Source organism: Cnephaeus nilssonii (assembly GCF_951640355.1).
Source record: "Cnephaeus nilssonii genome assembly, chromosome: 5".
NCBI lineage: Eukaryota > Metazoa > Chordata > Mammalia > Chiroptera > Vespertilionidae > Cnephaeus > Cnephaeus nilssonii.
The window spans coordinates 11,445,290-11,473,274 of record NC_137076.1 but is presented as its reverse complement, the minus strand read 5'-3'; the positions used below and the strand labels follow the sequence as shown (position 1 = coordinate 11,473,274).

The 27,985-nt window shown below is 41.9% G+C and overlaps 1 protein-coding gene across 2 annotated transcripts; it reads left to right on the top strand.

Annotated features, from left to right (window-relative positions):
- The first annotated feature begins 31 nt into the window (after positions 1-31).
- BNIP3L (BCL2 interacting protein 3 like) lies at positions 32-27,846 on the top strand. Of its 2 annotated transcripts, none has more exons than XM_079772847.1 (6): positions 32-221; positions 10,334-10,517; positions 18,099-18,171; positions 24,975-25,078; positions 25,197-25,346; positions 27,239-27,846. In XM_079772847.1, the coding sequence occupies exons 1-6, from the start codon at positions 122-124 to the stop codon at positions 27,285-27,287; spliced, it is 660 nt and encodes a 219-aa protein (XP_079628973.1). In that variant the 5' UTR covers positions 32-121; the 3' UTR covers positions 27,288-27,846. The 2 variants fall into 2 exon arrangements, with proteins under 2 accessions (XP_079628973.1, XP_079628974.1); XM_079772848.1 differs by lacking the exon at positions 32-221 and adding an exon at positions 9,205-9,600.
- The last annotated feature ends 139 nt before the right edge of the window (positions 27,847-27,985 follow it).

The following is a 27,985-nucleotide window of genomic DNA, read 5'->3' as shown; positions in this document are numbered from 1 at the left end:
TCAAGGGCGGGGAGGGACTGCGCAGGAGCAGAAAAGGGGGCGGGGGACTCAGCTTGTTGTGTTGCTGTCCGAGAGCCGGAGGCAGTCCCGCAGCGGCCACCGCTCCTCCAGCCGCCCGACCATGTCGTCTCATTTAGTGGAGCAGCCACCGCCCCTGCACAACAACAACAACAACTGCGAAGAAGGGGACTCGCCTGTGCCCCCGCCAGCCGGCCTCAACAGTAAGCGCCGGGCGGGCGGGCGGGCGGGCTGCCTCAGGAGATGGGGGAGGAGGAGCCCCGCCGGCCCGCGGCCGGCTCCGCGCGGGGGGCGGGAGGAGAAGGCAGCCCATTGGTCCAGGTCGAGTCTGTGCGGGTGACTGACAGCTGCCGTCACCTGTCAGGATGAGATGCTTCTGCCTTCCTCTGGACCGGTCTTCCCTTTTTCCTGGGCTCTCGGGGGTCGGGGGCTGCTGGCGTTCGCTGTTGGGGAGGGCAAGTGGGTGGGAAGAGTCGGGGTACGAGCCGGTCCCACCTGTGGTGGCCCCTGAGCGAAACCTATCGGGGGGCCTGGAGGGGCGGGCCTTGGGCGCCGGGGCGGGTGGGCGGAGCGGGCGGCGCGGGGACGTGGGCCGGGATGGGGACGTGCGGCAGGGCCGCCGGGGGATGGACGCGGGCCGCCGGCGAGGGGAGGGGGCGGCCGCGGGGCGGTGGGGAGCCGGGCGTGCTGCGGGCCTCGGCCCGGTGACCCCGCCTCGCCGGGTCGGCCTGCGTCTGGGCTGGGGAACGTGAGCCCTCCGGTTGCGTCCCTTTGTTACCACAGGCGGGTTAGGAAAACCATTTAGTAATTTAGTGGTTACTTGTATCACGTTGCGGGGGGAGGAAGCTATGCTACTTTTTTTTTCTTTTTTTTTGAGATGTTTCAGAGTTGCTCAAGTGATTTTTTTTTTCTTTCTTAACGATAGGGTTGTGTGCCCTATAAACCTGTTTATGAACAAACACCCTCTTGAACCATACAAGATTGCACAAATCACGGAGTCTGGGGCAATGAATTTTTAGAAACGGTTAAAAACAGATTCCTACACCAGGGCGGTTGAAAGCGAAGGGCGGTATTGAATGACGACCAACTACAGTTGCTTTTCATGACATTCTGGTGCTTAGACACCTTGTCCTAAGGGTATTCCCAGGTGTCTTGAAAGCTCAGGGTCTTGCAAGGTTTTTGCCTGATCCTTCTGTAATTCCTTTCATGAAAGAGGTGGTTGGGACAGTTAGCATATGCCAGATGAAATTGTTCAAAAATCATTTTGGATGCTTAAATGACATTTAAAAGCATTGCAGTATCTTTCATAAGAGGGCGGTGGACCAGTCTGGCCTCAAAATTATTTTAGGCAAGAGAGTTCCTGTCCTCCCAAGATGGGGATAGAATTTGAGTATTTTAAGATGTTTTCATTGCTTATTGCTGCTGCTTCATCTTTTTGTGGATAAATTCCTGAAATGTTGACTTTTAAAAACGTTTAACTGTCTTATGGTCTGGAATATAAGACATATCATTTCCTACAGTAAATTAGTATTAATTTAAGAGTCCCTAAGTGTTATTTGCTTTACATATTAATATGCATTTTAAAATTATTTACCTGTGTTTAGCTTACTCTTAGAAGCATGGGATTTTAGAACGGGAAGAGATTTTAATTTGATTTTTAAATTTGTCTTTTTCTTTTATTTTTTAATCTTTATTGTTGAAAGTATTACAGATGATTACAGATGCCCCCTTTTCCCCCTATTAACCCCCTTCCCCCCACCCCACCCCACCCCTTCATCACACTATTGTCTGTGTCCATGAATACATATAAATTCTTTGGTTAATCTCTCCCCACCCACCTCCTAAAGTTTTATTTTTCAATTACAATTTACATTTAATATTATTTTGTATTAGTTTCAGGTTTACAGTACAGGAGTTAACAATCATATACTTTACTCAGTGTGGGGAGGAAACTTGAGAGATAACTGTCACTTGTTATTTACTAGGAAAGAAACCGATCTGGAGTAAAGTGTGTTGTCCTAGTTCACACCCGGCTGGGGCCTAGAGCTGAAGTTTTCACTTCCATCCCATCTAGTGCTCATTCCAGGACACTTCTTTTCAGTGGCCAGATGGTGTGCTGCGTATTCTCTCAGTATGTTATTCCATCAAATCTAATGTACAGAGGTGACCTGACCATCTTACCTCTTTTTAGTATCCGTTTCTTAGTTGTACTCTGTTTTCCTATAATGCCTTTAAGTTAGCTATTTGGCTAATATGTGTACATGATTTCACAGAAAGCAAAGGAATGGTAATTTTCCTTTGACCATTGAACAAAAAAAAAAAAAAATGGGGTTGAGCTATATGTGATTGTTTATCTCTGTGTCTGACAGACCTATGAGATATTTGATGATCTTGGCCAAGCAGTTGCTGCTACGTTTATGTTACCTGTTAAGAAATGGAAGAACACTCAGCCTGTGTATGATGTCAGAATGTTGCATTGGAAAAGCTGCTAGGTAGAAAGCATTTTATTTGGGGTAGGGTGAGCTTTTAAATTACTGAAAAGCTTTTAGGCAGTGCCATATTTAATTACTCCCCTTTTGCCTTTTACTCTGTTTTTTAGCTCATTATACAGCACTGGACGGAGCAAAACAAGAAGCCTTATTAAGTCCTTCAAATGATTTTTGGGCACTGGGCAAAGCAACTTATCCAGGCATCTAATAATATGCACTATTCAAATCGCTGATAAGTTGGAGTTCTTTGTCGGGTAAAATTGCACAACTATGAAAAACAGGAGATGAACTCATGGTACAGATTATCTCTGGCTTGGGATTTTATCTTTAGTTCAGGGGGTCAAAGCAGAGTTTTAATAGCAAATTATTGAAATACCAGAGGCCCAGTGCACTGGTAGGGTCCCTAGTGGCTGCCGGCGGGGGCCTCCCTCCTTCCCCTGGCTGGCCCCGCCCCCTGGTCAAACTGCCGGACAACTCCCGGTTGAGAAGAGAATTTGCATACTACCCTTTTATTATATAGAATTTGAAATAATGAAACATTTCTCTGATATATATATTTTTAGTTTACCATTATAGGAGGACTGTTCACTTTCATTACATATTAGTGGACAAATATCTTGACAGCTTTCAAAGTTAAAAGATTCTTTTCCAATTTCCAGTTGTTAGTTTTATTCTTAAGAAAACTATTAAATTACTTAAGAATATTTGTATAGGGCACGTATCTCATAAAAATCAGGAGGTAATAAAAGGAAAATCGAGCCCTGGCCAGTTTTGCTCAGTGGATAGAGCATCGTCCTGTGGACTGAAGGGTCCCAGGTTCGATTCTGGTCAGGGGCGTGTGCCTGGGTTTTGGGCTCGGTCCCCAGTAACAGGGCGTGCAGGAGGCAGCCCATCTGTGGTTCTCTCTCATCATTGATGTTTCTATCGCTCTTTCCCTCTCCCTTCCTCTCTGAAATCAATAAAGTTATTTTTTTTAAAGGAAAATCGAGATAGCAGTATAATTCTTATTGTTTAATGTAGGAAGTACAGCCCCTTTTTTTCTTTTTAAACATTTTTAGCCATGATGTTCTTGCTTCCCCGTATTGCAAGAAAGCTTGTGAAACTTCACTGCCTCATAATACCGTTTTTGAACACATATAGGTAACTAGTGTGTAAGTACCTCCTTACATACTAGTTACTGACTTTCTGTTTCATAAGAATGTCAGTGACTATTCATGCTCTGAATTCTAGCATCAGGTACTTGAAATAAAATAAAGGCTTTAAGGAAAGAGAATAAGATGTAATGAAATGGGTCACCCCTGTTTAGGGTCAGAGTGACATGTGGAGCCTTGAAAACTTGAGGGAAAATTTAGAAATAGTACTCTTCTTCCTTCTCTCTCCTCTCCCTCACCCCTAACTCTTCCACTTCCCTCTTGTGTGAGGATTGAACTGGTGATTTTATATATATACTAGAGGCCCAGTGCATGAAATTTGTGCACGGGGAGGGGAGGGGGTCCCTCAGCCCAGCCTGCACCCTCTCCAATCTGGGACCCCTCGAGAGATGTCCGACTGCTGGCTCCCAACCGCTCGCCTTCCTGCCTTCCTGATTGTCCATAACCGCTTCTGCCTGCCAGCCTGATTGCCCCTAACTGCCCTCCCCTGCAGACCTGGTCACCCCTAACTGCCCTCCCCTGCAGGCCTGGTCCCCCCTAACTGCCCTCCCCTGCAGGCCTGGGTCCCTCCCAACTGCTCTTCCCTGCAGGCCTGGTTGCCCCCAGCTTCCCTCCTCTGCCGGCCTGCTCACCCCTAACTGCCCTCCCCTGCAGGCTTGATCGCCCCCCAACTGCCCTCCTTTGAAGGCCTGGTCCCTCCCAACTGCCCTCCTCTGCTGGCCTGATCGCCCACAACTGCCCTCCCTTGCAGGCCTGGTCCCTCCCAACTGCCCTACCCTGCTGGCCATCTTGTGGTGGCCATCTTGTGTCCACATGGGGGCAGGATCTTTGACCACATGGGGGCAGCCATCTTGTGTGTTGGAGTGATGGTCAATCTGCATATGCTCTTTTATTAGATAGGATAGAGGCCTGGTGCATGGGTGGGGGCCAGCTGGTTTGCCCTGAAGGGTGTCCCGGATCAGGGTGGGGGTTCCCTTGGGGCATGGGGCGGCCTGAGCGAGGGGCCTGTGGTGGTTTGCAGGCCGGCCACGCCCCAGGCGACCCAAGTGGAGGCCCTGGTATCTGGGATTTATTTATAAGCTACAAAGTTTCCTTTGTAGCCTGGAGTGGAGCCAAGCTTTCTGCTTGCTCTGTGGAGGCAGCCATTTCTGTTTGGATTTATGTATCTTCTATCATTGAAACTTTGTAGCCTTGAGTGGAGGCCTAGGCCGTCAAGGGCAGGCGGAAAGCTTGGCTTCCTCCATTGCCGGGGAAACCCAAGCCTCCCTCCTGCTCTCTGTGGCCGTAGCCATCTTGGTTGGGTTTATTTGCATATTCGCTCCTGATTGGCTGGTGGGCGTGGCTTGTGGGTGCAGCGGGGTGATGGTTAATTTGCATATCGCTCTTTTATTAGATAGGAGATATATATATATGGCTAATATGCTAAGTGTCTGTCCGACTGGTAGCTATGACCACCAGGGGCAGCTGCTCAATGCAGGAGCTGCCGTGACGCTCACTGGCCATTTACAGAGAAATGGCACTGTGGACCTAGCACCCACAGCAACACTCGGCTTCCCCCAAGTGGGTCAAAGGCCCTGCCACCACCCTGGAGCAACACCCTATCAAATCGCAGCCGACGCTGCTGAGATCCCCAAATGTCTGTGAAGCGGTTCCCGTGCCTCATCTCATTTGATCCTCACAGAAGTCCTGGAGTAGGTAGATAGGAGACTCAGTGGAATCCTATTTTCTTTTCATTAGCTGGAAAATGGAGATTTAGAAACTTGACCCGACTGAAAAGAAGTTAGAAATGGTGGACCTTGAAAATGACCTCAGGATTTCTCACTGCACAGAATATAGTCAAACACTGCTGCAGTTAAATATTTTACCCTTTGTTCTACCTGTGTGATCTACAATAATAATCTGCTTCGTGTTGATATTTACTGCCATGTTGCTGACAATTACCTGAAAGAGAACTTGGGGTGCTTCACTGGGCTGGAAAAAGTTGAGCTAAATCAGAAAGCAGGTCTAATTAAGCAAGTTTATTCTATATCTTCAGTCTAACGCTCTCCCAACTGAGCTATTTCGGCTGCTGTTATTCTATATCTATAAAAGGCTAAGTTGACTCGTGCATGTGCAATACATATAAAGCTCTCACTGGCACCAATCGCACGCGTGTGTTTTGATCTGTCATTGTCCATCATGAATTTGGTTGACATTTCTATTATAGAGAAAGGGCGCACAGCAATCTGCTAGTGTGTGTGTGTGTGTGTGTGTATATATGGCTAATATGCAAAGTATCCCCTCGGGAGTTTGACCATGAGTTCCAATCGCTCGCTGTGACATGTGCTGACCACCAGGCGGCGGCGCGGAACGAAGGAAGGCCCCAGCTGGCAGCCGGGAAAGGAAGGCCCCGGCCAGCAGCCGGAAGGCTCCAATAAGCCCTGATCACCGGCCAGGCCTAGGGACCCTACCCATGCACAAATTTCATGTACCGGGCCTTTAATATTAAAATATTTCTTCTAATTAATTTCCTTTCGATGTGCACGAATTCGTGCACTGGGCCACTAGTAAAACTATAAAGAGTATATACAGCATACAGTTGCGAATGTAATCACAATAACTGGACCCGCCTTCACGATGTACTATATGAGAGAATGTAGAAGCATGCTTCTCTGAATCTCTTAGCATTCTCAAGAACTTAAAATAGAAAAAATCCAACGTATTGTGTATATGTACAATCTGGCATAACAGAACAGTTTTCAATTTGTAAGTAGGCTTTTAATGTAACAGAGCCTTTAGTGTTTTTTATTTTATATATATATATATTTTAAATATGTTTTATTGATTTTTTTACAGAGAGGAAGGGAGAGAGATAGAGAGTTAGAAACATCGATAAGAGAGAAACATCAATCAGCTGCCTCCTGCACACCCCCTACAGGGGATGTGCCCGCAACCAAGGTACATGCCCTTGACCAGAATCGAACCCGGGACCCTTCAGTCCGCAGGCCGACGCTCTATCCACTGAGCCAAACCGGTTTCGGCAGAGCCTGCAGTTTTTAATTCTAAAGATTATTAGGAAGAGAATTCACTCAGATTTTTTTCTGCTTTCTATTGCTTGGACAGCACAGTCCTCATATCTTGCCTTGTTTCCTTTCTAAGTAAAAAGGGACTTAGGATTGGTAGAGTTAGAACATGGAGAAATTCTGAGCTGTAAATCAGGAATGAACCAGATGATGAGAAAAAGACGTGTAGTTCATCTATTGAAAAAGATAAATTTGCTTTTTCCCCATTTTTCTCAAATGATGAAGCTGATATGTAGCCTCTTAAATATCTGTGTGAATAACTTTCTCTGCAGTACCAGTTTTTTTCCCCATAGATGATATTTCTGGAAGAGAATTATTGAGTTAAAGGAAATCTATCATTTTAAGGCCCTTAATATATATTGCCAGATTACCCTCCACGAAGCCTTGGTTTCAATAATAATGTTGGAAACAATACTTTGGGTAATGGTTGACCATTGTCATTTAGAGAAGTATGGTATATCTTTATGATGGGATGCAAAGCAGTTGTATAAACATTGACATTGAAAGACAACTGCAAGTTGTTAGGTAACAGATGCTACTTACAGAAAAATGAATAGTATGATTCCATATTTAAAATTCTGGAAGTTTACATAGGAAAGTTTTAAAACTGGTTTCCTTTGGGATAGGAATGTGAGATTGGGATGAGAGGTATTAATTTTTACTTTATGTACTGATGTTTGCATTTTCAAGAAACATTTTTGTAATATTTTTTAAAAGATAAAGTATAATTTTAATATTACCTAACACTTACTATGTACTAGTAACCTTTCCTATTTTTAATGTCTTTTATTCATTTCATCCCCCTAACAATATTATGAGGTAGATACAATTATTATCCCCGTTTTACAGATGAGAAAACGGGCAGGTGTAGGGTATAACAGCTGTACTAGTAAGTGATACAGTTGGAGTCTGGCTTCAGTTTGTGCTCTTAACTGCTGTACTAATAATATATGTCAAGGAAATATTGTCTTTCTTAAGTAGAAATGCTTTCAGTTATGCTGAGTGTTAAGGCAGAGATTACTTTTATTACGTTTTTCTAGGTATTTTTCCCCAAGTTCCTAGATTATGATTGCTTACATATTTTTAATATAGGAAGTAGAATTTAGATATTGGTGTGGAAATCCTTCAAAAAAGTAAGGTCCAGAAAACCTGATATTGTTACACCCTTTTTTCTCTTTAATTAGCTACTTCAAGTGAACATTAATTATATTTTAGGGAACACTGGCTTCCACAGAGACCCATCTGGAACTCCTGGTTATTTAGTTCTGATTCTGCCAGAGTAGCTCCGGCCTTTTATTTGTTTTTGTTAATTGTACACATTGGGCTTCTGTACAAGAACTGGTTCTAAAATAAGTTTGAAAATCCCAGAAACAGTGAAAGCAGAAAAAAAAAAAAAAACAACCAACAGTTGATATCATATACCTCTCTCTTTCTCTGCCTCTCTTTCCAGTTAAAATATTTTGCCCAGCTCTAAATTTAGGGATGCATTTGACATATTTCTTAACTCTGGAGGCACTCCAAATATTTAGTTAAATATTCAGTGTTAAATCTGCCTTAGCTTTGCTAGTTGAATTTGTTAACCCATGTTGAGTTCTATCTAGTCTGTGTACATTTTTGTGCGCACATAGAATAAGGCCATGGAGACGCCATGTAACTGTGTTGTTGGCAATATAGTCTCAAAGAATTAGTAATAATTATGGAACTGTGACAACCCTAGTACTGCCTCAGGGAAAGGAAGGAAAAGATCACTTCTTTTTTTATTTAGCGAACACTGTTCTAAGTAATTTACAAATATAAACTCTTCTTTATTGATTTGACATAGAGAGAGAGAAACATTGATATGTTGTTCCACTTATTTATGCATTCAATGGTTGATTCTTGTATGTGCCCTAACCAGGATCGAACCCGTAATCTTGGTGTATAGGGATGACTGAGCTACCAGGCTAGGGACAAATATAAACTCTTTTAACTAGTGTGTGACTGAGCAGCTACTGTTTAGTAGCAGCTTTACCTATCTATAATAATAAATATGCTAATTAGACCGGCTGACCTTCTGGATGAAGCCGGGGCTGCGAAGCCCGGGTCCAGGGTGCCAGAGGGAAGCCGGTGCCGGCAGTCAGAGGAAGGAAGGCCTGCTCTTGCACGAATTTCGTGCATCGGGCCTCTAGTGTTCCTATATTTAATCATCACAGTAGCCCTGGGAGGTAGGTACTATGTTATTATCACCTCTGTTTTACAAATGAGGAAATTCAAAGTCAGAAAGTCAGATACTAGTAGATAGTAAGGGGTGGAGTCATATTTCCAGTCAAGTATGCCTTTGAGCTTTCCCTTCACATCAGGATGATGTTGAGCTCACTTCTAGATCTGGAATAGTCCTCACCTCATTTAGAGTGCCTTTAGGGTTTGAATCTTATTTGGGTGATTATTCTGATTTGCTGATGGAATACTGTTCAATCACAGAACTCTAATGCTTTTGCTGAGAGTTTAGAGCAGTGGCCCTATCAACCTGCATGGTGACGATTTCCAAAACAAAATTTATTGTAAGGAATGGAAATTACGGAATAAAAAATACATTACTGTCTCTTCTTTTGTGAAGTTGGCTTATTGGCTACTATTGTCAATTCTTGTTAAAATGAAAACACCTTCATGTGTTCAGCAAACTGATTAAGCCAATAAATATTTTTTAGACCTATCTACATTACCAGGGCCACATCCCCTTTTCTGTGGTTCCGCCCCCTTCGACTGTTCCCCTGAGAAAACTTCAGTGTTGCCTGTAGCAGATGAGCAGTTATTTCTCCCCCCACACCAATGAGGCTTAATGAAAAATCTAGAAGGTAGTAACTTGTGCGAGAGAAGAGAGAAGAGACAAGTTCTTACAAGGTATGTTTAGCGCATAAAGGAGTAAGAATAGAAGGTATGAGATATAAAGGGAAAAAAGAAACTAATTTGTGGAATAGAGGTGCAGCCTTTTTTTTTTTTTCTTCAGATTTTGTTAGCACTGTCACCTGATTTAGTTGAGAGCCAGCTGCATTAATTTTGTGCTCCAGATCTGTACACAAGTTGAGATTTTTATGATTGCATTTAAGTTGCTTCTCTAGGAGCTTCTCAATAGTTTGTGCTAATTAGGACACAGTTGTTAACTTACTTACTAGATGATCTTTATGAAACTGTCATATATTGATGTTATTTGTGGAGAGGATACAACTAAATAGCTGAGGTAGACTATGTAAAAGGTGTAAACTAAAATATTAAAGGTAAATAGCCTGTCTAGATATAAAGTAGCTATTTTTTGAAAAGCAACCTAAAAATTTCCAATAGTGTTTATTGTATATAAACTAAGCTTTAACCAGAAAGAAAACTGGCTGAAGGACACATTTACTAGTTTTAGAGTTCAACTTTTTCTAATTTGGTTGATTGCATGAGCTGCTTCAGGAACGGAACTATATAGATTTGTAAACTTTTATTGCTTCTTGTTTAGCTGTCTCAGAATACGTTTAGCGTTTGGTTTGAGGCGAATAAGACTTCTTATCTGAAGTCACCATATTCACATCTGTGTGCACATGACAGATTTCAGTTCTGCTGTGCTTAACAAGTTATCTGACTTGTCCAACAGGTTCCTGGGTGGAGTTACCCATGAACAGCAGCAACGGTAATGATAATGGCAATGGGAAAAATGGGGGACTGGAGCACGTCCCTTCCTCATCCTCTATCCACAATGGAGACATGGAGAAGATTCTTTTGGATGCACAACATGAATCAGGACAGAGTAGTTCAAGAGGCAGTTCTCACTGTGACAGGTAAGTGAGATCCATGTTTTGGTAGAATTCAGAAAACACAGATGGGTTACAAGGTTAATTCCCATTAGGAAAAATAAATGGGAAAATACGACAGCCGATTTATTACAGCATGTGTGTTTAAAGTCAGACAGCTAATTGACAAGTACTTGAGTGCCCATTGTTTTCCCCCATATTAAGGCAGTTTCCTTATCAGACTGTATCATATTTAGATGATTATCATTTTAAAAGTCAGTGGCATACCCCTGGCCGGTGTGGCTCAATTGGTTGGGCATCATCCCATGTACTGAGGGGTTGCTGGTTCAATTCCCGATCAGTACACGTGCCTGGGTTGTGAACTTGATCCTTGGGATTCGGGGGAAGGGGGGGGGGGGAATGCAGGAGGTGGCCGATAGATGTTTCTCTCTCTCCCCCTTTCTTCTTCTTTCTCTGGAAATCAATAATTAAAAAAAAAATCTTTAAAAAAAGTCAATGGCGTAAATGTTTGTTTATAAAATTAATCTTTCTCCCATTTTCTTTTATCTTTTGTGTCCCTGTTTCACAGATCACATTCTGCCTTGAATATAGTTATCTGTGTATATCTGTCCTCCCTTCTAGATTGTGAGGCTCCAAAAGGCTGGGGTCGTGTTTCATCTCCTTTGTACTCTCACAGTGATGGTGCTGGCGTGTAGTAGACACGCAGTAAATGTTTGCGTCACAGGAACTGCAAGTTGGTTCAAGTTAGAACAGTATTTGCACGGTGGAAGCACCGACCAAGTCTGTAAAGACAGTTCATTTTGAAGGCCGTTCTGTTTTATCTGAGGAAGTTTTATTTTAGACCTCATTTTTCTCTAAGTTAGAGAAACTAATTCCACTGATTAAGGACTTTTTATGGTGAAACAATAAGAATATAGAGGAATGTATGTGTAGAATGAAACTGAGCTGTTAGTTTATTTTCAGTATAAGCATCTCTGTTTTTCAGAGGAACTAGATATTCAATGACACACTGGTATCATTTAACAATTCTTAGATCAGTGACAGCCATACCTATAGCACTATGGGGTACTGGATGATCTTCTGGTTAATTAACTGGTATCAGCCATGTAGAAAATGCAAATGCCCAGGAAAAGATTAAAGAAACATTTAAAAATGTAAACAATGGTCCCTAGCTGGGTAGTTCAGTTGGTTAGAGTGTTGTCCTGATACGCTGAGGTTGCGGGTTCAATCCCTAGTCAGGGCACATACAAGAATCACCAATGAATGCATAAATAGAACAAGTGGAACAACAAATCGATGTTTCTCTCTCTCTCCTGGTCTCTCTCCCTCTCTCTCCAAAAAGAAATAAAAAATTAAAATATATATAAACTGATTATCTTTAGGGGATGGAATTACAGATTTTTCTTCTTCTGAATATATTTGTACTTTGTAAAAATTGTGTGTGTAGCACGTATTATTACTTATTTTTTAAAAAAGTATAAAAGGATTAACTGAGGTAAGTCATGTTTTGAAGTTCCTGGGTGTCTTATGATCCACTGATGTTAACAAGGCAGCAGAGGATTGGTTTGCTGTCTCTGTGGCACAGTGTGCACCCCGCCACCCCACCTCATCTCTTACTTCTGTGCTTTTAAAGAGCCTGGGATGGCTCCGGTCAAGAAGCAGAAGGAGAGCAGATAGCTCTTTTCTGAGCAGCTTGCCTTTGATTCCAATCATGACAGCATTAGTGTGTCTTTCAGAATGAAGTTTATATTGTACGAATACCTCAGAGATATTACAGGTTTGGTTCCAAATCATCGCAATAAAGCTAGTATCTCAATAAAGCCAGTCGTACTAGTAATCCTTGTGCTGGTGGAGGGTCGAGTCTTCAATTTGTAAAATACACAACCTTTTAAAATGCAATAAAGCAAAGTACAATAAAACATAGCACAAAAAAGAAAATAAAGGTATTACATGCATATCATGGAACTCCCTGGTAGTTTCTGTAGTTTCCTGCTTATTATGGCCCTGTTGATAGGCTTTCAGTATCCATTCAAGTAGGTAACCCTTGATCATTGGCACCAGTGTGTTCCTTCATCTGTTGTTCACTGTGCTGTCATTGAGCAGAAAACAAGTCACCTGCTTGCCTCTCTGGTCATCTTATTTCATTTACTAGAGGCCCGGTGCACGAAATTCGTGCACGGATAGGGTCCCTAGGCCTGGCCGATGACCAGGGCCAATCTGCAGGGAGACTGGTGGGGCGATTGGGAGGCCCCCACTGGCACCTACCTTGGCTGGCCTGGTACCGCCTGCTCGCCGGCCCAGCCCCCCACTGCCACCGCCAGTCACCTCTCTCTGCGGGATGACTGGCGGGGCAATCGGGGGGCCCCCACTGGCACCCACCTTGGCTGGCCTGGCACTGCCCACTTGCCGACCCTGCCCCCTGCCACCACCGCTGGGGGCAGCTCCTGCATTGAGCGTCTGCCCCCTAGTGGTCAGTATGCATCATAGCGACTGGTCATTCTGCTGGTCAGTCGATTTGCATATTAGGCTTTTATTATATAGGATGGTTGCAGTTATACTTGTGATTGAATATGAAGTCACCTTTGCATGATTGTGTTTCAGTTGGGTTTCTAAACATGTGAAGTGAGGGGTGGCAAATGCTTTTTAACACTTTCCTGTCCCTCAGCTTATGTATCTACAGGCTCTGGGTTACTGGCCATCTTTCAGAGGAGGCCTGGAACTCTAGCTCAGTAATACTTTTGGGATATCTGACTAACACTCTTTAATATTTAAAAGAGTCTTCATAATTCATGTCATTTGAATTGTCATGCATCTCTCTATTTGAAGTTGTTAAGAAGTATTCTTGTAGGTGGAAAAGTTTTAGGATTTCTGGGTATTGGTACCAAAGCTAATTTAAATATACTTTCAGTTTAAAAATGATTCCGTAGATATATTTTTGTCACTGTGGTGGTTGTTAGAAGATAACCGCTATGTGTTTTGCTTTGTGTTCCACCCTGTTGTAGGAGTTTTCAGCCTACATGCTAGATTCACCCAGGGAGCTTTTATTTTTTTAATTTTTAAAAAAATATTTTTATTGATTTTTTACAGAGAGGAAGGGGGAGAGATAGAGAGTTAGAAACATCGATGAGAGAGAAACATCGATCAGCTGCCTCCTGCACACCCCCTACTGGGGATGTGAACCCAGGGAGCTTTCAAAAATACCAGTGCACAGCCCTGGAGGTTCTCATCTTGTTGTCAGGGGAGGGGTAGAAACATGAGAATATATTAAAATCTCTCCAGCTAATCTTAACAGGAGCCAGGATTGAAGCTCTAATGCATTCCAAATTGTTAGGAGTAGTAAGCAGTTCACCAGTGAAATTTTTAGTATTTTTTGAGTGAGATGGGTGCCAACGGTAAAGAAGAGCGTGGAAGTAGAGCAGGGCTTCTGTCAGACTTGGTCATGCGCCTGCCTCGACCTGGTCTTGGCTGTGTAAAGCTGGCCCTTCACTTGGCTTTTGGCTGTGAACCCAACAGAGTTATGAGCATAATGACAATAACTGGGGACAACAAGGGCACCTTGCTCTGCTCGGTTTCTGTGCCATAGCCTGGGATTTCTAGTTCAAGGCAAACATTTCTAAATACATTAATATGTTTGTTTGATACATGAGCAGCTTTTTTCTTATCTTCATTTAAGAATCCCCTTTGTCAACCTAGGCTTAATCAGTCTAGTATATTTCTGGTTATCTTATTTTTGAGTCAGTCTAACCAACAACTCTATATATTAACATTATACACATGCTCATGACAACTTTAATAGTTAATATTTATTCCTTTGAGCAAGTTAAGCCCAGAGCATTTTTAAAAATAAATCTTTATTGTTCAGATTATTACAGTTGTTCCTCTTTTTCCCCCATAGCTCCCCTCCACCCGGTTCCCACCCCCCCCGTCCTTGCCCCCCCCCCACTGTCCTCATCCATAGGTGTACGATTTTTGTCCAGTCTCTTCCCGCACCCCCCACACCCCTTTCCCCCCGAGAATTGTAAGTCCACTCCCTTTCTATGCCCCTGATTCTATTATATTTACCTGTTTATTCTGTTCGTCAGATTTTTTATTCACTTGATTTTTAGATTCACTTGTTGATAGATATGTATTTGTTGTCACTTTGTTGTTCATAATTTTTATCTGTACCTTTTTCTTCTTCTTCTTCTTAAAGAATACCCTTCAGCATTTCATATAATACTGATTTGGCGGTGATGAACTCCTTTAGCTTTTTCTTATCTGTGGAGCTCTTTATCTGACCTTCAATTCTAAATGATAACTTTGCTGGGTAGAGTAATCTTGGTTGTAGGTTTTTGCTACTCATCACGTTGAATATTTCTTGCCACTTCCTTCTGGCCTGCATAGTTTCTGTTGAGAAATCACCTGACAATCGTATGGGTACTCCCTTATAGGTAACTAACTGTTTTTCTCTTGCTGCTTTTAAGATTCTCTCTTTGTCTTTTGCCCTTGTCATTTTAATTATGATGTGTCTTGGTGTGGTCCTCTTTGGATTCCTTTTGTTTGGGGTTCTCTGCGCTTCCTGGACTTGTAAGTCTGTTTCTTTAACCAGGTAGGAGATGTTTTCTGTCATTATTTCTTCAAATAGGTTTTCAATATCTTGCTCTCTCTCTTCTTCTGGCACCCCCATAATTCGGATGTTGGTATGCTTGAAGTTGTCCCAGAGGCTTCTTACACTACTTCATATTATTGGATTCTTTTTGCTTTGTGCTTTTCCGGTTGGGTGTTTTTTGCTTCTTTGTATTTCAAATCTTTGTCTTGATACTTGGGATCCTCTAGTCCGCTGTTGGATCTCTGTATATTATTCTTTATTTCAGTCAGTATATGCTTAATTTCTGATTGGTTCTTTTTCATATCCTTGAGGATCTCACTTAATTTCTTGGAGGTTTCTAGAAGATTCTTGAGTAACCTTGTAACTGTGGTTTTGAACTCTATATCCAGTAGTTTGCTTTCCTCCATTTCTTTCATTTGTGACCTGTTTCTTTGTCTCTGCATTTTGGCTGCTTCCCTGTGTTAAAAGAGTGGCTGTGTGTGCTAGGTGTCCTATAGGGCCCAGTGGCTCAGCCTCCCCAGTTACCTTAGGTGGACACTTTTGGTGCACCCCTTTGTGGGCTATGTGCACAGTCTTGTTGTAGTTAAGCCTTGATTGCTGTTGGTATCACTGGGAGGAATTGACCTCCAGGCCAATTGGCTGTGATGACCAGTTGTGTCTACAATGGGAGAACATCTGTGCTGGAGACACCCTTATGGGGCAGAACTTGCTTCAGTGGGGCTTTGGCGCTCACTGAGTCTGCCCCCTGAGTGTGTCTCTTGTGGATGTGAAGAATTGTGATCTAGATGGTCTCACTCTGACCACTGGGTTCACTGGCTCTTGGATCTCCAAGGAGGTGCAAAGTCAGCCACTGCCTGAGGCCAGCCAACAGGAGCTGCAGAGAGCTCTGCAGATTCTTCCTCTTTGTTTGGGGTTTGGAGGTGCCCAGATGAGGCCCAGCTGTGAAGCAATGCAAGCTGCTGTGGAGCCTTGGGCCTTCTTTTGGAAGCTCTGGGGCTCTCTGACCCAGCTGCAGTTTGTTAGGTTTTAGATTGCAAAAGGCCAGGCCATTCATATGAAAAAGCCTCTGCGCACAGCTTGGGTAGGGTTGTAAGTTGGGTGGGGCGGGGTCTCAAGGAATCACCAGGGTGGAGCAAACGGGAATGGCTGCCCATCAGCCCTGCCCCGAAGCGATCCCGGGGTCTCTGTGTCCCGCGGCACCGTGCAGGAACAATGATCACTGCAAGCACCTCTGAGAGAAAGCCGCCCTCGTGTTCTGACCCGATGCCAGACGGTCCAGTTTCTCCCTGTATGAGTCTGGGTCCCCAGAGTCTCGCCCGGAACTGGAGTTCAGAGCAGTCGGGAGCTTGTTTCTCCCTCCCGATTGAAAAAGACAACAGGGTACCCAGTTTCCAGCCTGTTTCCGCACGTGCCTCTATACCTCCGCATTTCTGCACCTCTGCACCTCCTCCCAGTCTCATTGCGCTTTTCTCTTTCCTTCTAGTTGTATAACATCCACTCAGCCAGCCTTCCGTGGTTCTGGATGATATCCGTTTTGTCTTTTAGTTGTAGTTTTGATGTGGTTGTGCGAGGCAGCAAGTTCAGGTGTTTACCTATGCTGCCATCTTGGTTCCCGTAGCCGAGGCTCTCTCAGCCTAGAGCATTTTTCATCCTTATTTGAATTTAGATTTGGGGGCGAGGTATTGTAGAGAAAGACCTAGAGACTTGTTGTGGAATTGCACAAGGTATCATGGATAAAGCTAAGAATAGAACTTAGTACCTTATATTCATCCATTGTATGAGGTATAGTTCATGATTATGTGTTTTTGTCTAAAAATTCATCTGTAAATTTTTGTAGTTCTGGGACTATATTTTGTATTTTTCATTAAAGGTTATATATTCATATGTATACATATATATGAATATATATATGCTTATCTAATGAATATGCTTACCTAATTCACTGAAATATATCAAAGCAAATATTTCTGAAATAAGTAGAATAGTAGTTCTCTTTTTTTAAAATATATTTTTATTGATTTCAGAGAGGAAGGAAGAGGAGGAGAGAGAGAGAGAGATGATGAGAGGGAATTATTGATCAGCTGCCTCCTGCATGACCCCTCCTGAGGATCGAGCCAGCAGCCTGGACATGCACCCTGACTGGAAATTGAACCATGACCTCCTGGTTCATAGGTTAACACTCAGCCACCAAGTCACATCATTGGTTTCTGTGCTTCTTTACATTCCTAAATATTATTAGGGACCCCAAAGCTTTTGTTTATGTGGGCAATATATTTTGGTATTTACTATATTAGAAATTAAAACAGAAAATAAAAAAATACGTATTCATTAATTCAAAATAATAAACCATTATATTTTAACATAATTAACTTTTTAAATGGAAAATAACTATTTTCCATAAGCAAAAAAATTAGGACTAGTGGCACTGTTTTACATCTTTGCAAATCTCTTTAATACATGGCTTAATAGAAAACAATTGGATTCTCATCTGCTTTTGCATTCTGTGTTATAATATCACACATGAGGCCTTTGGAAAATTTCACTGTACATTCATGAGAGAAGGAAAATGGCAAATTAATATTATGAAAGCAGTTTTAACCTCGAATAGACTTTAAGTCTTTGAAAACTGTTTTCACACTTTAAGAACTGCTGCTGCTGAATTATTTAATGATGAAGGAATGTTGAGACAAAGAATTCAAATGAGGTCTCTGAATTTACAGATCATTTTACCTTTATTGGGAAAAAAGTAAAAATAAAATGTGACAGTCTTGTGTCTGTACGTAATTTCCTTTGCAAAGTTATCATTGTAAAGAAATGTATCACCACTGAAAAATTCCAGAACATTTTGGAAGTAAAAGTGCTCAATTTCATTTTTTTCTTTTATGGGGTTATTGTATACTTCTGATTTGCTGCTTTTCAAAGCCATACTACTGTAACTTTCAATTTTCTAATTTCCAGTAGAGGCTAATTTATTTGAAGAAATGGAATGAAAACTAATGGCTCAATTCTTTTTCTTCTAGCCCTTCCCCACAAGAAGATGGGCAAATTATGTTTGATGTGGAAATGCACACCAGCAGGGACCATAGCTCTCAGGTGTGTATGTGTGTTTGTGTGTGTGTGATAATTTCTTTTTATGATTCACAATAAATAGTTAGGGAAAATACAAGCCTCTTCTAAGTATGTTGAGCTAAAATATATTAAAAAATAAGAAGACTTGCCCTAGCTGGTTTGGCGCAGTGGATAGAGCGTTGGCCTGTGGACTGAAGGGTCCTGGGTTCGATTCCAGTCCAGGGCACATGCCCAAGTTGCGGGCTTGATCCCCAGTAGGCAGGAGGCAGCCAATCAATGATTCTCTCTCATCATTGATGTTTCTATCCCCTCTCTCCCTTCTTCTCTGAAATCAATCAACAAATATATATATAAGCAGAATAAGAAGACTTAAAATAGTTTGGAGCTGTTCTAAGTTACTCAGTTCTGATTTTAGAATTCACTGAGGATGATAAAGTCCTTGTTGTGCTCCTTTACAATTGAAAATTTGAGGATATCACCCTAAAAAAATTGGAAAATTCTTGTCTATGATGTATCATTTCAGTATTCCAGGCTACTTTCTGGAAACCTATATAATAAAGAGGTAAAATGCAAATTGACCATCACTCCAACACACAAGATGGTCGCCCCCATGTGGTCAAAGATGGCTGCCCCCATGTGGATACAAGATGGCGGCCACAAGATGGCCTGCAGGGGAGGGCAGTTGGGGGCGACCAGGCCTGCAGGGGAGGACAGTTAGGGGCGACCAGGCCGGCAGAGGAGGGCAGTTAGGGGCAATCGGACTGGCAAGGGAGCAGTTAGGCGTCAATTAGGCTGGCAGGGGAGTGGTTAGGGGGTGATCAGGCTGGCAGGCAGAAGTGGTTAGGGGCAATCAGGCAGGCAGGCAGGCGAGTGGTTGGGAGCCAGCAGTCCTGGATTGTGAGAGGGATCCCAGATTGGAGAGGGTGCAGGCTGGGCTGAGGGACACCTCCCCTCCCACCGTGCACGAATTTTGTGCACCGGGCCTCTAGTTTATAAATAGAAAACCAAGACATATCTTATTTAAGGTCACAAAATAAATGAAAAGAAAGGTTATTGTAGAACCAGGTATTCTGTGTCTGAAATGAAAGCAATGACTTTTGAGGTGAATTTCAACAGCTAGGAAAATATTGATCTAAATTACGTAGGTTCCTTAAGTTAAAGAAGATAAATGCAGTTCAGTAGGAGTTGACATTGTTGGAAATATAGATGGATATAGTATTGGAAGCTTCTAAAGGTTTATATTATAAAATTTATGATACTATCTAATAAAAGGGTAATAGGCAAATTAACTATCACTCCATCACAAAGATGGAGGCTCCCAGTCCTCTCAGCCCCACTGGAGTCCCCCAGTCCCGGGGTGGGCAGCCGCTGAGAGCAGGCAGCGTGAGCAGCCTGGCGGAATGCTTGCTTCGTTGCCGCGGTGACAAGGCAAGTGTTCTGTGCCCGGCCATGGATGGGCCTCTGGGCTGCAGAGAGCCTTTGGGCAGCGGGCGCGGAGTGGCCAGGCCCCGCAGAGAGCTACTGGCACACGGATTCGTGCGCAGGCTACTAGTCTATAATAATAAAAGTGTAATATGCTAATTAGACCAGACATCCTTCCAGATGACCTTCCGGACAATGCTGGGGTGTGAGGGAAGCCAGGTCCCAGTGCCTGCCAGAGGCCGGAAGGAAGCCCAGGTCCTGGGTGCCTGCTGGCGGCCGGAAGGAAGCCCGGGTCCTGGGTGCCAGAGGGAAGCCCGGGTTCTGGGGGTAGAGGGAAGCCAGTGCTGGCAGCCGGGGGAAGGAAGGCCTACTCTTGCACGAATTTTGTGCATCGGGCCTCTAGTAAGTAAATAATTGTTAGTGATTTAGAATGTTCATAGCCAACCCTTAACTTTATTGATATGTCAGGTCACCTAAAAGTATCAGAGTGTAAATTTTTGAGGACAGGAATCATTGCCCTTTTCTCTTGTGTTAAGGTGTCTGAAGAATATATGTTAAATGAATGTTTAAATAAATTCTAATAAAAACTTTGCTTTGTGGGGTTCTCACTGTTCAGTGTCTTAAACCTTTGCACTAGAAATATTTGCATGTTATCTGGGATTCACCTAGCATTCTTTGTTAAAGAATGCTGCACAATTTCTTCCTACCTTGACTATGCTCTATTTGTGCCGTTCTCTGAAACCTGGGAAACCTCTGGAATTGGATACAAATTTATTTTATGATGAACTCTATTCTGCAGAGAAGCTTATGTAGAAGCAAGGCTCTCAGATAGGAAGATGTCTGATTGGACTTGTTGAATTGCTGGCTTTTGTATGTCCGTTGGCCATATGCAGTCAACTATAACAACGAAGAGGAAAGTCTGAAGTTTCCATGGCAGACATGTGCTAAGAAATCCCAAGATAGAGAAATGAAGTTAATTTTTTGCTGTAGTCTGTCTCGAGAAAAATGTCCTCAATCCATGATGTCTTTTGTACAGATATGTTGAAAACTAGCCTTTTCCAAATGTGTTTTGAGGAACATTTGCTCAATGGAAAGCTCCGTAAGGTAGTTCTGAAGTCAAATAAGTGGAAAATAATGCAGACCTGGGCTTCCTCACCCTCCCACACCATTAGTCACAGCAGGTGGTAACATATTAAAGGCTCTGACAGTTCCTGCAATAAAGAAATCTGTATTTCCCAATTATTTATTTGACCTTAGATCTCCCTCACCCTCCACATACACTTCTTTTCCTCTAATAATCCACCTAATAACCTAATGGAACACTATGGTAAGTGCTCTCTTGCCTGGTTCATGGAGTAGCTGGTGTTCTATTAGGCTTAACTGACAATTGAATTTAAGTGGACGTCTATAGAGTTGAAAAAGTAAGACTTTTGGCCTCTGTGTCAGGTTATCATAGCATTGCTAGTGTGATCCCTATTCAGAAACAAGTACCTAAAAGAACTTTGGTTCTCATCAAGCCCTTAGTAAGCAGTATTACTAATCAGGTCAGTCAGTTTAAACAGGGTTCCGTGCTTGGAAAAACAGTCTGATTTGCGGGGGCCTGATGCAGCGGGGGCCAAACATGGCGGGGATCTCCCTTTTCCGCGTCCCGCACGGAAAGAGAGATGAACGAACCGGTTCTAAATGGAGGCGGCCAGGGATTGAGAAATAATAGAAATAAAGAAAACGACGCAGAAATAGATTCATGAAGCTGGGAGCCTGGGTGGATCTTTCTGTGCCTGGCTGAGGCCACAGAACAGATCCTCAGCAAAGCTGAGGCTTTATTTATAATCAGGGACAAACAAGGCAATTGACAATGTTCTTGTAAGTTTCACTTGTTTTGGCAGCACTTGCTGCCCCTCCCACAGCCCACTAGCTACCCAGGAAAGATCTACGGATCAGTTACAGGATCAAGCTTAATTATGCTTAGAAGACTGAGCCCTCCAAGCTTGGGACTTGTTTGTGACTTTGCCAGCAGGTCAGTCCGAGGCTTACCCCTATAACTGCTTCCTACACTGACTTCTATATTGTATCTTTTAGAGGGAGACTTCTAGTGAGAGAAATATCAGTGGTACCATTTATTTTAACTTTCAAAAGGCCATTTAAACTGTTGTTTCTTTTAAATTTTACTAATTTCAGAGAAGAAGGGAGAGGGAGGGAGGGAGAGAAACATCAGTGATGAGAGAGAATCATTGATTGACTGTCTCTTGCATGCCCCCACTGGGGGTCAACAGGTGCATGTGCCCTGACCAGGAATTGAACCGTGATCTCCTGGTTCATAGGTCCATGCTCAACCACTGAGCCATGCCAGCCAGGCTAAAATTTTTTTTGAATTGCAGAAATGATAATCTAAAATTAATCACTTGAGGGCTTGGGAGGGTGGAATTTTTTTTCATGAATGAGAAGCAAGTTTAGGGTTCGGAAACAGTTAAAAACAGTTAGCAAAAGACTATTACGGTACTTGCTATTAGTAAATATTTTTATGTGTCTGTATGAGGAATATGACATTTTTAGCCTTTTCTAGGAGGAGGAAGGAAAGGTATATTAGATATATTATTGGTGCTAAATTTTTTTTTTAATTTTTCCCACATTTAATGTTCTCAGTTCAGTGAAAGAGGTGCTGTTATATCCATGAACAAATGGGAAAGGTGAGGCTTTGTCTTAATTAAGCTGCTTATCTAAGATTACAAAGCAAGTAAGTGATAGAGCCAGATTGAAACCAGGGCTGTCTGAGCCTGTGACCCCTGTTCCTTCTACTACAATAAGTCAGTGAATGGGATTGATTTTAGGAGAGCGCACAAGGTCTTGAGAATGAACTAAAACATGTCTGGTGACTTACAGTATGAGGAAGCCCAAGGTGTAATGCATTTAGGCAAAAGGTCATTCAAACTATACTCTTAGGATGATAGTCCTTAAGAGTCTCAGTTTTGTAGCAGAAAATGGACCATAGATTGTCTCTTGAAGGCATTTTTGCAGTGTGTTTCTGGGACCAAAGAGGCCTACCCAGTGTTGGGTATCTTTGGAATATGATAGAAACTGAAATTGTCCTCCCTTTTCCCTTTTGTAAACTGTGGTTTACTTGAACATGGACCCCACCGTATGCAGTTTACTGTCCATGCTTAGAGACCTGAAAATGAGGTGAGCCAGGGAAGGACAGTGTAAGTGAATAGAAGGGAAGGGCCTTCCACCTGAGGACAGGCCAGGATGATCATCATCTGCTACCTGGGTAGGTGTAGAGAGAGGGTTATTGATTCGGTTGAAAGGATGACTTCTATTTAATTAGAATAAGTGCATTTTTACCATATTCTGGAATTCTCAGAGTTGGAAGACAATTTAAAACCTAAAACTGGAAAATTTAAGATGAATAGAAGGAAGCACAGGGCTGGTACTGAGGAGAGCTGGAGAGCTTATGATCTCGATTTTAAACTCATCTGAGAGAAAAGTATACCTTCTTTTTAAAAAGTAGAACAAAACACTTTATTACATTTTCATTCTCCTGGAAAGGATGAAATACTACCTCGTTCACAAATTTAAGCCTAAAACCTTGGAGCAGTTTTAGAGAGAGACATGTGAGATCAAAGTTGGAAAGGTAACAGGAAAGACCTGCAGTGTGTTGAATATAGTCAGACATTGTGTGTACACGAGCTAATCTATAAATAAATTGTAACAATTTATGGTTTTTGATTTGGGATTTTTTAGATTTACTCTTAAGAGCCAACTCATGCTTCTGAGTAATCTCAATACCCAGTGGAAAAGCTTAGTCCTACAGGCTACATTGTGTCATCCAGTGGAATTTGCCAAGTCTGGCGGAACAAAATAAGAATGATACTACAGAGTAGCAAAGCTCCACAGGGATTTTTGGCTTGACAATGAAAGGGACTATCTGTATCTAGAGAGTATCTGAAGCTACCCTCCCCAGGCAGCTATTCCACAGAGAACCTGTCAAAAAGAATCACGGAGATATGTCAAGTTCTGCATTGCATAACTGCTGACGGATAAGAATGAAAGCTTTAGCCGAAACCGGTTTGGCTCAGTGGATAGAGCATCGGCCTGTGGACTCAAGGGTCCCAGGTTCGATTCCGGTCAAGGGCATGTACCTTGGTTGCGGGCACATCCCCAGTAGGGGGTGTGCAAGAGGCAGCTGATCGATGTTTCTCTCTCATCGATGTTTCTAACTCTCTGTCCCTCTCTCTTCCTCTCTGTAAAAAATCAATAATCAATAAAAAATAAAATATATTAAAAAAAAAAGAATGAAAGCTTTAGTCAAAGATGACCCCATTTAAACAAAATAGCAAATCAAAAACAGTTCTTAGCTTTGAGATCCTTTGGTTTGAGGTCATAGCATCGCATTCCCTAAAAGTGAACAAATAATGCTGTGTCATTTTTAGGAATGTCTCATTCCTGTGGGTTCTGTTGAAAGAAACTTTTAGAAAATTTGATCGCTCTTGGCCAGAAAAATTTAGATTATTATTAAAGAGAAAACAGTTTCCTTTTTCATTTTTTTATATGAAAGATGGCAAATTCTGACTCAGTATAAAATAACGTATTCCAAAAAACTTTCGGCTTAAGTAGTATTGAATAAACCTGGGGAAATGTTTGGATAGTGATTTGTCTAGAAATATAAAATCTTCCAGGGAGTGAAACCTAATGCTGAGGAGTGGAGGCTCTAGAAACATTTTGCCTGGGTCTGGATTCTGGCCCTGCTGCTTACTGCTTAGGAACCTTAGGCAGTTACTGAATTTATATCTCAGTTTCCTCATCTATAAAAATGGAATATTAATAGTTTCTATTTTTATAGGTTGTTGCAAGGTAAAAGTTAATGCATGGAAAGTGCTTAGAATCCCATCTCTCAATATATGCTTAATATATACTATTATTTGTTTCCTCATCAAGTCTCCACATTATTTATTTTCTCATCACTTAATATTTGTTAGCATGTACTTTTTTTATATGTTCCCTTTTATTTTTAATTATGAAAAGTTTTAAACACAAAAGTAAAGTGGGTATTACATTGGACCTTCATATAAGCATCACCCAGATTCAATAATTATTAACATTTTCCACACTTTAGATAACATATCCTCAAATATGCTTTTTTCAGTTTCACTTTTTTTTTTATTGAGGCTTAATTGATGTTCCAGGTTCATGTTTTATGCTTAGATATAAAAACAGTGAAACACTCAAGTTCTTTTTAAGACATTACTCTGATCTTCGATTATTTTGTCAGCCTTTTTAGAAAAATGGCATGTTTCTTACAAAAAAAGACTGATGTACAGCCTTATGATTTTCTGTCTAGATTTGTCTTTTGTTATTGGAAGAACAGGTCTTTCTTTTTGTCTTTTTAAAGTTTGAATTCTCCTTTACAGTCAGAAGAAGAAGTTGCAGAAGGAGAGAGAGAAGTTGATGCTTTGAAGAAAAGTGTAGACTGGGTGTCCGACTGGTCCAGTAGGCCCGAAAACATTCCCCCGAAGTAAGTTCTCACGTGTTTTTCAGTGGATACAGTGCCTGTATGTGCAGTGGACCTGCTAGTCCCAAGGTACTTTTAGCAAATGCATTTCTGATCCCTGCTTCTGCATTTCTTCCCCCAGGGAGTTCCACTTCAGGCACCCTAAACGTTCTGTTTCTTTAAGCATGAGGAAGAGTGGAGCCATGAAGAAGGGGGGCATTTTCTCGGCGGAATTTCTTAAGGTGTTCATTCCATCTCTCTTCCTTTCTCATGTTTTGGCTTTGGGGCTAGGGTAAGTACTGGTCAATTCATACAGTTTGGAGTGTTTTTTCCCCTGCTCATTTTATCCTCATATTTTATTTCCAGATGAAAGAAATACATGTGAAAGTGGTTTGTATTGTTTTGCTTTTAAAGTTTTAGTGCAAATAGGGTATGAGTTTAAAAGAATTACTAAGGTTGGTGTACTTATAGGCATTTTTAATAGTAGAGTTTTTTTCTTATTTGAAAAATAGGTGTTCATATTAATTTCCAAAGTGATCATTTAAAAAAATATATATTTGTATTGATTTCAGAGAGGAAGAGAGAGGGAGAGATAGAAACATCAATTATAAGAGTGAATCATTGATCAGCTGCCTCCTGCACGCCCCACACTGGGATCGAGCCCACAACCCGGGAATGTGCCCTTGACTGGAATCGAACCCAGGGCCCTTCAGTCTGTGGGCTGACGCTATATCCACTGAGCCAAACTGGCTAGGACCAAAGTGATCATTTTAAGTGGTCTCATCTATGACTGATTTTTTCTTTTTTGGGTTTTGTTGTTGTTGCTTATACATTACTCAAGATGATTTAAATCTTAAACTAATCTTCAGTGTGTAAATTTGGGGGCTGATGGGAACTTTTCTCATCCCAGCTGGGACGCTACACCATTTTATTGTATAGTCCTTGAGTGAAACTGGTAAGTTGTTTGAGGATACTGTTGTTTTTTCTCTTCGTAGCATTTTTATTTATTCTTCTAAAATTAATCCCACATTTACCTATAATTCATTAATTTTTCAGGCATGTCTTTTAAATTCTTTTTTTTTCTTGATTTGAATAATTGAAGAAATAGATTTTTGAAAGATTTTAGGAGTTAAACACTCGCTGTTAATTATTTTCCAAGACATACCTGTTATTCTCCTGAAGCATGTCCAGTGGGTCACTTTCTCTTTATAATAATCAAAAGGCACATCATCCCTTAGCTCCCCTTTAAGGAGCTCAGCATACCAGAGAGATGTTCATAGTCATGACCATGGAAACGTGCATGGCTTTTCCACACACCCTTTTGTCTTTCTGAGTGCATGGTCTGCTTTTGAGGACAATGATCACATCAGAACAGGAAGGTGTTTGTGGAGGAAGGGAGTGTGTGAATGTTGTATGGGATTGGTGTGGGGGCAGGGGTTGAGTTGAAATTCCCCCACAGTATTGACTGCACAGTAGTTCATTTGCCTTCAAGAGGTTGGTTTTTGTACCTTGTAGAATCTCTTCCTTTCATGAACCCAGACTATTTCTCCTGCTGGCCTAAGTGTAACTATTGTTATAGGTGAATGTAGAAAAAAGGATTTTAAATAGTTGGCTGGTTTTATTACACGGTGCCCGGGGAGGGAGGGGCTAATTCCATATTTTCTTAACTTCCCTTCTGCTTACGTTATTTAAGGGTAAAATACTTTGCTCTGCATAGAAAAGTAATATTAAGCTCTTAATCCTTAAGAGTTAAGCTGTTAGTAAGAACCCTCTTAAAGCACTGGCAGCTTTATAATTAATATATTACTATATTTTGTATCTGAAATGTCCATCTACAAAAAAGTGGGATTTTTTGTCTCCACAAAGGAGTGATCGAAAGGAGGTTGGCTCTGCTTTGCTCTGTGATGGGCCTGTTCCCTCCAGCTCTCCTTTGTCTGGTCACTGCCCCTGTGCGGGCCAGGCCTGCCTAATGAGTTAAAATGTAATCATATTAAACCAGTTTGGCTGGCTGGTGACTAGTTTTAGTAAGTCAATGAGCATTTCAGGGAGGGTGCTGGGATACTGGGCACTTAGGCTTTTTGAGCCTTTTGTAAGGACTGAGAGGTTGGTGGTTACTCGAGTTGAGCCGTGGAGGCGCTGGTGCAGAGCTGCCCAGCCGGTGAACTTGCGCTTGTTTCCTTTCAGCATCTACATTGGAAAGCGACTGAGCACATCTTCTGCCAGCACCTACTGAAGGCCAGGAGCCCCGGAACACGTGCGCCCTGTGAAGTGGTGTTTTGTCACAGTCGTTTATTTGAACTTGAGACCATTGTAAGCATGACCCAACCTACAGTCCTATTTTTACATAGCCAAGCTCCAGTAACTCTCAAATCCAGTATTCAAACTCTGTTGAGGCATTTTACTAACCTCATTCTCTTTGGGCCTGTAAGACTTTAGAATTTCCTAACAGAGTTTACTGTTGTTTAGAAATTTGCAAGGGCTTCTTTTCCGCAAATGCCACCAGCAGATAATAATTTTGTCAATAATGCTATTGTCTCCTTTTAGTGCCACCAGGCTTAGACCAGAATCACTCATGGTATAAATTTTACTCTCTCGAGATGACTACCATCTCGCTCATAAAACAAGATAAGATTAGCAAATGACGTAAAAGCTTTGTTGTTTTGTTTTTAAAGACAAAGGCAAGCTTCCCTAAGCTTGAGTTTATAGTTATTAAAAAAGAAAACAAGAAAAAAAAAACCCATACAAGACACACAAAAAAAATATCTTGGGCAATAAAAATTTATTTTAAACCAGCTTTGTCTAAGCCTCCTGATGGCACCTTTTAATTTGTAGGAGGTGGTCTATATAAATGATGGGTGTGAAATAGAATAAGAACTAAAATACATCAGCAGATTTTAATACTAGTAGGTTGTAATGCTGTCTTTTCTATGG